At 36.7% G+C, this 9319-nt stretch overlaps 3 protein-coding genes across 3 annotated transcripts; 1 reads left to right on the top strand and 2 right to left on the bottom strand.

The window, feature by feature from the left end:
• Positions 1-1633: 1633 nt before the first annotated feature.
• Positions 1634-2077, bottom strand: LOC106323786 (glutathione S-transferase T2-like). Its single transcript, XM_013761856.1, has one exon. The coding sequence runs from the start codon at positions 2075-2077 to the stop codon at positions 1634-1636; it is 444 nt and encodes a 147-aa protein (XP_013617310.1).
• Positions 2078-4439: 2362 nt separating this feature from the next.
• On the top strand, positions 4440-7510 carry LOC106325610 (monocopper oxidase-like protein SKS1). The gene is made up of 8 exons (XM_013763655.1): positions 4440-4725; positions 4799-4908; positions 4998-5268; positions 5588-5690; positions 5768-6128; positions 6596-6961; positions 7035-7113; positions 7182-7510. The coding sequence occupies exons 1-8, from the start codon at positions 4588-4590 to the stop codon at positions 7389-7391; spliced, it is 1638 nt and encodes a 545-aa protein (XP_013619109.1). The 5' UTR covers positions 4440-4587; the 3' UTR covers positions 7392-7510.
• Positions 7511-8046: 536 nt separating this feature from the next.
• On the bottom strand, positions 8047-9116 carry LOC106323785. The gene is made up of 3 exons (XM_013761854.1): positions 8907-9116; positions 8607-8835; positions 8047-8189 (listed from the first exon to the last, which is right to left on the bottom strand). The coding sequence occupies exons 1-3, from the start codon at positions 9114-9116 to the stop codon at positions 8047-8049; spliced, it is 582 nt and encodes a 193-aa protein (XP_013617308.1).
• Between the last annotated feature and the right edge of the window lie 203 nt (positions 9117-9319).

The following is a 9319-nucleotide window of genomic DNA, read 5'->3' as shown; positions in this document are numbered from 1 at the left end:
CAAGAACATTGATATCATTTAAGGTACCTGGAGGACCAAAAAATGCATGCCATATCCAGAGATCATATGAAGCAACGGCCTCTAAAACGATTGTTGGTTTACCCGAACCACGCGAATATTGCCCTTTCCAAGCAGTGGGAGAATTCTTCCACTCCCAATGCATACAATCGATGCTTCCTATCATCCCGGGAAATCTATGATGCCCTCCAATATCAAGTAGACGTTGAAAATCAGCCGGTGTTGGTCTTCTTAGATACTCATCACCGAATAAATTGATTATTCCTTCCACAAATTTTTCTACACATGCCCGAGTTGTAGTTTCCCCGAGCCGGAGGTATTCGTCGACCGCATCAGCCGCAGTACCATAAGCCAAGACACGAATGGCTTCTGTACACTTTTGGAGGGCAGAGAGACTAAGCCTTCCAAGACCATCGTTTTTTGGCGAAAGAATTGAACTTCGTCGGAGAGTCGCTCAACAATGTGCATGAACAATGACTTGTTCATTCTAAAACGTCGTCGGAATAAATTTTCAGGATACGTCGGAGTTTCACTGAAATAATCATTCCATAAACGTATATGACCGGCTTCTCGATTTCTTTCTATATAAACTCGTTTTTTTCTATCTTTTCTCTCATCTTCTTGACTACCGAATTGAATAGCCAAATTCTCAAATGTTTGATCAAAATCCTCATCAAGGGATCTCTCAAATGTGTTTTGAGAAGAAAATGCCATGTGTTTAGATGTGGTTTATTTAGCATTTGTGAATAAGATTTGATTTGTTGGAGAATAAGAAGGAGAATAACAAAGCTGAATACAAACGTTGGGAAAACAAGCGTTTATAAGATGAAAGGAAAAGACAGAAGTGATACAAAGCTGAATTGAGAGACAACGAGCCTTTATAAGACTTATAAATAAGATGAGAGACAACGAGCCTTTGATTACCAAGTCTGTGACACAAACTTACAAAACCTTTGACAGACAATAGAAAAAATAAATTTAGTTCGTGACTTTACAAGATGAGACTTTACAAGACTATTTCAGTCCGTGACACATAAAACAAATACATTACACAATCAAACAAGACTTCAGAAACATGACTCGTGATCAAACATGACTTCAAAGAGCTCATTACAGTCTTTGATCAAACATGACTCCCACTTCCGTGACTCATGTTCTCACTTCAAACAAGACTTCAGAAACATGACTCGTGATCAAACATGACTTCAAAGAGCTCATTACAGTCTTTGATCAAACATGACTCCCACTTCCGTGACTCATGTTCTCACTTCAAACAAGACTTCAGAAACAAAACATGACTTCCACACCCAAGGTCCCTTCTTGTGTCATGTAACCTGCTGAGAAAAAAATAACAATTTATATGAAACAGAGACACTATAATCTATTACAGAACTAACACCACACAAGAAACTTAAAAGTAGACACTATAATCCATTCCATTACAACTTAAATCCATTAAACAACATCATCACAACGATACATAAACAAGAAACACAAGATACAGAACAAGAACAAGAAACTTAAAAGTAGTTAACACCAAGACCGTTAAAAGTAGTTAAGACCAAGAACAAGAAACATATTATGAAACATAGAGACTCGTTTTCAACATGCTACACTAATTAGCCAACATTTCCCTGATTAACTTCTTCTTTAGAGCTTCTTCTTCTTCAGATAATGGCTCTGTTTTCGCAATGAGTCTGTCTAGCAGACCCATCTTAGACAGTTTTTCCTTGCCTGCCAAGTCTTTCTCTTTGAGAGACCACATGGTATGAAACGCGGAGAGAGACTTGTCATCCTCCATACCTCTCTTACTTCTTCCTCCTTTAGCTGCCTTAACACCAACATGACGTTTGGTGGGTGGATCATCAAGATTGATAGTTCCTTGAGAGCTTTCAGATTGTGCACCATCCTCACACCTTCTCTTTTTAGAGCTACCATCAAGCTTAGTACTTGCAAGTTCACACCATTTCTTGTCGTTGCGCAACTCCTCCCATGCGTGGTGAAGGTTGAATTTGATCGTTATAAAAGATCTCGCGTGCAAGTTTAACAACATCACCATCGTTCTGCCCACTTGTTTTCTATCTTGTTGCCGCCTCGTATGAGCCACAAAACTTGAAAACAAGATCGTTAATCTTCTGCCACCTTTGCTTACACTGAATAGCCTCTCGCTTTTCACCGTTTACCACCTTTGGTAAGGCTGCATAGTAAGCTACTATTCATTTCAAGAAAGTTCCCGCCTTTTGCTCATTCCCAACCACGGGATCCTTCCTCGTGTTCAACCATGAGCTTATGAGCACTACGTCCTCTGTGGGAGTCCATTTCTTCCTCTCTTTGCGCTCGGTAGGTGTGTCGTCACGGAAGCTTGAAGTTGCAGTAGACTGACTATTAAAGACAGGGAGCTGTGATTAACCCTCATAACGAAACGGCTCTTGTTGACTGCTCAAAAGGTCAACAAAACTCGAGTTCTGATGACTATATGGATTCGTAGAATCCATATCATAAAGAAGAGAGAAAGAAGAAGTAATCTGAAAGAAGCGAGGAAGAAGAAGTAATGTGAAGAAGAGATTAAGAAGTAGTAATGTGGAGAAGAGAGAAAGAAGAAGATCCGGGTTTAATAGAAGAGAAGAGAAAGAAGCATTCATCACACACGTCCTAAAGAAGCATTCGACATTACTCTTGGATTTGAGTTGAGTTAAGATGAGTTGACATGAATCTACCATATTTATTAAAATAAACCAACCATTGATCACACGCGTTTTAACAAACCATAACCTAACTCTAACAAGCATTTATTAATCGCATCTATCAACTACCATCCATAGTAAAGCAATAAAGGAAAATGCAAGACTTGAAGAAGACAAAGTTTAGCAAACTTACCTCACCGAGAGGCGCCGGTAATGGTTGCTTCTCCAAGACAGGTGATGTGTTTTATCCTGTGCCACAACCAGCTCAACCACCAATAGAGGACTCGCAGAAGAATGAAGATATTAAAAGGAATTAATGAACATAATGAATAATCTATGTACAAGGTTAAGTTAAAGACATAGATCTGATAAGAGCTTCAAGATGATGCTATTGTATTATGCAAATACACAGAGGAACACACACACGAATATACAAGCGAAATAAAACAAGCATAAGAGCTTCAAGATGATGTTATTCTATTAGGCAAATACACACACGAATAGAAGCCTTGCAGAACTATCAAAACAGTAAAAAGAATTACTTAACAGAGATCATTCACTAGATCAACTCATTACACTAAGCTCTTAACTTGATTCTAGCCTCCCACAAGACTAAATGAGTTAATTAGCAAAGATCATTCACTAGATAAACTCAATTTAAACCTCCCACAATACTACATCAGTTAATTAGTAACAAAACAATCTGCTCCTAATTAAGCCTCCAACAAGACTAAAACATGAATCTTTACCTCGACAAAGGCTTCAAGATCAACAAAAACGCCAGGATCCCCTAAACAAACCCACCTGCAACAAACAAAACAGCACGAGCCCCCTTGTTCAAAACCCAGAAACTGAATCATCTACACGAAAACAATTTAAAAAATCGAATCTACTAAATAGAGGAAAAATCGAATCTTACGTTGATGAAATTGCGGGGTCGATGGGAAGCAAACATAGAAGAAGGAAGATAACGGATTATGGTTCTGGTTCTGGAGAAGACTAGAGTTTTGGGAGTGAAGCTGGAGAAGGAGAGTGGAGATCGAGTTTGTGCTGACAGAATAGCTAGAGAAGAAAGCAATGAGATTGCATGCGGAGGATGGCATCAGCTTGGCGACGGATCAGACTCGTCGTCTTTCGGAGAACACAAGAGAAGAGAGAAGAGAGAAGAGAGAAGAGAGAAGCGGAAAAGACGAAGAAAGAAAGAGAAGAAAAAAAAAACCTTTAATTAATCTTCCTCTCCTCGTTACGTGACACGTGCCCATAGAACTCACTTTGTAATCGGTTCCGAAAATCTTCCATTAAAGATCGATTACATACAATTTAATTTCTTTTCATTTAATTAAATGCACCTTTAACTCTAAAAATCTCCAACCGAAACCGGGATAAAGGTGGTCTTAGTTATTTATATCGTGGGTCTAAGCGAGAGCACTTTGTTATTTTCCTCTCAGACAGGTCACATGTACTTTACAATATATCGCAAGACGCAAGCCCACCTCTTCCCACACGTGCAGTTATGAGTCTATCATCTATATAGATAGATATTTAATGGGCCTTTAAGGGTTTGGCACAATGACTGAGCCCAGAGTTTACAATAAATCACTGTGTTGTGTAGAGGAATAAACACACAATTTACATGTATTATTCACATTCCCATATTTTTTAAGTACATGGATATTCCATAATGCCCGTGTGAATACCAGGATATATTGGTCAGGTACATATAACGTGAACATATGTTTATCATAAAGGGTGGTGATTAGGTTGAAAACAGAGACTGCATGAAATAATTACCCTTCCTTCTGATCATATTCAATATTCAGCAGACAGGAGAAGCTCTGTACGCATTTTACAAAGTTTTTCACAATTTTTTAAGTTTTTATTCGTGATGAGGTATGTGGTGGTTGGTGTGTTACTTCTGATCTCTTTGGTCGTCTTGGAGTTGAGCAATGCCATGGCACCTTCTGTTTCGTATGAATGGGTTGTCTCTTATTCAGAACGTTCCATCCTTGGAGCCAACAAGCAGGTTCCATTTATGTTTGCTTATTTAAATGCTAAAATACAGTTTCCTAAATCACTAATTATAGTATATGAATTAGGTTATACTGATCAACGACATGTTTCCTGGACCGATCCTTAAGGCAACAGCAGGTGATGTAGTAAACGTCAACATTTTCAACCATTTGACCGAACCCTTTCTCATGACTTGGTAATTTTTTGTTCACAGTGTAAGTATTTTTACGTATTTTTGTTATTCTAATCATAATCCCTAATCAAATAAATTCACATAAATTTAAGGAATGGGTTGCAAATGAGGAAAAACTCGTGGCAAGACGGAGTTCGAGGGACAAACTGTCCCATACTACCGGGAACAAATTGGACGTACCGGTTTCAGATAAAGGATCAGATCGGAAGTTACTTTTACTTCCCGACACTTCTGTTCCAAAAGGCGGCCGGAGGATACGGTTCAATTAGAGTCTACAGTCCAGAACTGGTCCCGGTTCCATTCCCTCGGCCCGATGGCGAGTTTGACATCTTGATCGGCGATTGGTTCTATACTGACTATAGGGTAAATTTCATTTTCATTCTTGCGTTGAATGTATCTGAGCACATTCAGATAAAACATTTTTATTGGTCTCCAACTTTTAAAAAGCTACTATGCATATACGTCGCATGATCCTTAAATTGTGAAAAAATTATTATTGAAGTTATCTTAAAATGTTTTAAAAATTTGAACAGAGAACCTCACAAACATTGGGCGATCTGGATCTGGTTATAGATATATTATCAAGATGAAAAGTTTTCTTGAAAAAAGAAATAAAAATATTGATTCTTTGCACCTTTGCTACATGCATTCATTTTAATTTGTTTTGCTAAATGGGGTAAAGGGTATGAGAGCTTCACTTGACAATGGTCTCAGTTTAGCAACTCCTGATGGTATTCTTTTCAATGGGCATGGACCCGAAGAAGCCTTCTTTGCATTTCAACCAGGTATAACGTCACATTAACCCTATTATTATTATCTCAAATCATACAAACGTTACGTCTTGTTTTGTGCATAATAACAGGTAAAACATATAGGTTGAGAATATCAAACGTGGGTCTGAAGACATCCTTAAACTTCAGGATCCAAGACCATGATATGCTCCTGGTTGAGACAGAGGGTTCGTATGTTCAGAAACGTACCTTATCAAATTTGGACATCCATGTGGGCCAATCATATTCCGTTCTCGTCACTGCCAAAACCGACCCGATTGGAAGTCACCGCTCCTACTACATTTTCGCCTCAACCCGGTTTAGTAATTCATACATGACCGGCTTAGCATTAATCCGATATCCCAACTCCCCCGTTGACCCGGTCGGACCAGTTCCCGCTGCACCGGAATCGTGGGATTACGCCTCCTCGGTTCGACAAACCCTATCTATTAGGTAATTAAAAACTAGTATATTTTACGTGAATATTCACCAAATCCTAAAATTTCCCAGAATTTTTATTTTTACACTCATAAAATATTTTCTGCTTATAAATACACATAATTAATTATTTGTGATTTTTAATTCTCCTATTTTATTTTATCAAATATATTAATAAAAATACATTAATAACATAGTAATTTGCAAGTTTCTATGATTGGTTGAATTAAATTAAATTTATATATTAGAAATATTTTTAAATAATACTTTTTTTTAGTGTTTATAGCTAAAATTATTTACATTGTGGAATGGAGAGAATATATGTTATCTGACTTCACCAAATTTTAAACGATTTCCACAATAACACAACTGTTACGTGTTTCTAGACTCAAAAATTATGTTTATATAAGTACACATAATCAATTTTAGGCATTTTCCTAGTTTTTTTAAATTTCTTAAAAAACTTAATAACTGTGACACAGAGAGGACCTAGCCGTTGGAGCAGCAAGACCAAACCCACAAGGCTCATACCACTATGGACGCGTTAACGTCAGCAGAACAATAATCTTACAAAACGATGTCATGTCATCGTCGAACAGGCTCCGTTACACAGTTAACGGCGTCTCGTTTGTCTTCCCCGAAACACCCTTAAAGCTCGCTGATCACTTCCAGCTAAAGAACACGATCGTCCCCAACATGTTCCCTACTTATCCTTCCAACAAAACGCCACGTTTTGGAACATCAGTGGTCGACATTCGGTACAGAGATTTCGTCCACATAGTTTTCGAGAATCCACTTGATGAATCGCAGAGCTGGCACATCGACGGTTACAATTTTTGGGTTGTCGGGTAAAAAAAACCAAACATAATCTTAACCATGTTCTTAATGACAAGATTAACAATGTTGCTTTAAATGTAACAGAATGGGGTTTGGAGGTTGGTCTGAAAGCAAGAGAGCTGGATACAACTTAGTGGACGCTGTTTCTCGTTCGACAATTCAGGTTTAATTTTTAATAACTTTAATTATTTTTTATTAGTTTTGATTTAATTATTTTGTGTTTGTGTATAGGTTTTTCCATATTCGTGGGTGGCGATATTGATAGCGATGGATAATCAAGGGATGTGGAACGTGAGATCACAGAAGGCAGAGCAATGGTATCTTGGTGAAGAGCTTTACTTCAGGGTTAAAGGTGATGGACAAGAAGATCCTTGGAATATTCCGACAAGAGATGAATCTCCGATACCGGAGAATTTCCTCCGTTGCGGTAGAGTTCTCTGATAAATATATAATTAATTCAATATGAGTTTATGTAATTTGTTAGTATAATGATGGTTTATACGAAGAACTAACAAAGCATTAAATCAAAGTTTATTTTAAAGAAAGGGTTTAAATTTGAAGGACTGGATTTTATCATCAGAGTATATATAAGGACCGGTGCATCATTAGAATCAGACAACCGTTGTGATAATTTTAGATCCAATCTCATCACTTGAATCCGAATAAATAAGAAGATGAAAAAGGATTTTCTCTTCAAAAGAAAAAAATATTTTGTAGAGGAAAAACAAAGAGAACAATTGATTATAACAATATGAACCGAAGAAGCAAAAAAAAAAAAAACACCGGCTGTTTGAATCGCATATGTAATGGGAGGGGACAGAAGGTGATTTAAAGACGAACATGTAGAGATTAGGGTTTTGGGATACGGTGCTGTGATTAAGTAGGGGTTATTGGTTCTATGATTTTAATGGATTTGAGAATTCTTCTAGTATTTAAGAAATCCATTGATTTTTAAATCAGACATATAGATTTCGAAATCAAACATACGGAATTCAGAATCAAAATAAATGGATTATTAAAATCAATCAAATAGATTTGCAATAAATTCAGCTTTATAATAAAACAAAGTATATAAAAAGTAAAACACATTCATATATCATACGTTTATAAAATCTCTCCATATATCTGTTGCTATTGTGGCTCTCACTTGATTGACATGTTCTCTTTGCTGATCCTGAGTTACAAGAATTTCTTCATCATTGTTATTAACTTCTTCAACATCTTCTACATCCTCAGAGTCTTTTTATTCAGGAAAATTATCTGTTCTACAAAACTTTCGAAGAAAATTATGTAACCCAACACACGCAAGTACGAGCTCTGTTTGTGTCTTGTAAGGAAAAGGGGGTGCAGATTTAAAAATTAGAAACCGAGATTTGAATATACCAAAAATTCTCTCGATAACATTCCTCAAGGAAGCATGACGATGATTAAACAACTCTTTATCATTCTGAGGAGTAGAATCCTGACCAGAAAACTCTTGTAGATGGTATCGAACACCTCGATATGGAGCTAAGAAGTTTCGACGATTTGCAAACCGCAGTCAACTAGATAAAATTTTCCTGATATTAAACAATAAAGTAGTTAATTATCTGGAAAAAATATGTATGATTTACAATATATATATATATATATATATATATATATATATATGTGTACCTTCTGGAACTGGTAGTCGATTAGTGTTCCTTGTTAAAGCATCATTTAATATCTTTGAATCATGAGCTGAACCTTCCCATCCACTAAGTACGTATATGAATTCAAGATCAAAATTACATGCAGCCAACACATTTTGGGATATATCACCTTTTCTGTTGCGGAAAGGAGCTGCATCTTTTTTTTGCACCATTGCAAATATATGTGTACCATCGATAGCTCCGACACAATCCTAACATAGAGTAAAATTATGATATATAGAAAATAATAACTCAACCATGGTTAAAATATTAAAAAATGTACCTTGAAGTATGGATAAAATCTTGTACTTTCTTTAATCTTGTGAGGTGTTCCGGGTCCGGCGGTAGCCATAAAACTTGGTGAAATTTGGTTTAAAGCTTGCAAAACTTTGTGAAAATTCTCACTTATAGCAAACTTGGATCTCTTAAAAGTATCTCTTGTATAGCAATACCTCGAATTTTGACCAACTACAAGGAGAAAAGATGCAACCATTTCTTCAAGGCTGATATATCTTGTATCAGTTAAACTTGTCTTCTCTCTGAGAAGATTGCATAACTTCAAAAAAATATTTGGATACATCCGATATAACTCTCTAAAATGAAGAGGATCTTCTTTTAACACATTATCTATATAATCTTGACCAGCTCTTGTGATTGGGCGTCGTGTGGGACGTTCAATTTGTAACTGAAGTTCCC

This window comes from Brassica oleracea, chromosome C2 (assembly GCF_000695525.1).
Source record: "Brassica oleracea var. oleracea cultivar TO1000 chromosome C2, BOL, whole genome shotgun sequence".
Lineage (NCBI taxonomy): Eukaryota > Viridiplantae > Streptophyta > Magnoliopsida > Brassicales > Brassicaceae > Brassica > Brassica oleracea.
This window is presented reverse-complemented; position numbering and strand designations above follow the sequence as displayed.

What these genes read in the sequence shown, in the direction of transcription:
- LOC106323786 (XM_013761856.1), bottom strand. Translation starts at nt 2,077, where the DNA reads ATGGTGATGTTGTTAAACTTGCACGCGAGATCTTTTATAACGATCAAA.
- LOC106323785 (XM_013761854.1), bottom strand. Translation starts at nt 9,116, where the DNA reads ATGGTTGCATCTTTTCTCCTTGTAGTTGGTCAAAATTCGAGGTATTGC. An exon ending in GATTTTATCCATACTTCAAG is followed by an intron (nt 8,836 to 8,906) that starts GTACATTTTTTA and finishes ACTCTATGTTAG; the next exon opens with GATTGTGTCGGAGCTATCGA. An exon ending in TCGACTACCAGTTCCAGAAG is followed by an intron (nt 8,190 to 8,606) that starts GTACACATATAT and finishes CTGAATAAAAAG; the next exon opens with ACTCTGAGGATGTAGAAGAT.
- LOC106325610 (XM_013763655.1), top strand. Translation starts at nt 4,588, where the DNA reads ATGAGGTATGTGGTGGTTGGTGTGTTACTTCTGATCTCTTTGGTCGTC. An exon ending in CGACAAACCCTATCTATTAG is followed by an intron (nt 6,129 to 6,595) that starts GTAATTAAAAAC and finishes ACTGTGACACAG; the next exon opens with AGAGGACCTAGCCGTTGGAG. An exon ending in TTTCTCGTTCGACAATTCAG is followed by an intron (nt 7,114 to 7,181) that starts GTTTAATTTTTA and finishes GTTTGTGTATAG; the next exon opens with GTTTTTCCATATTCGTGGGT.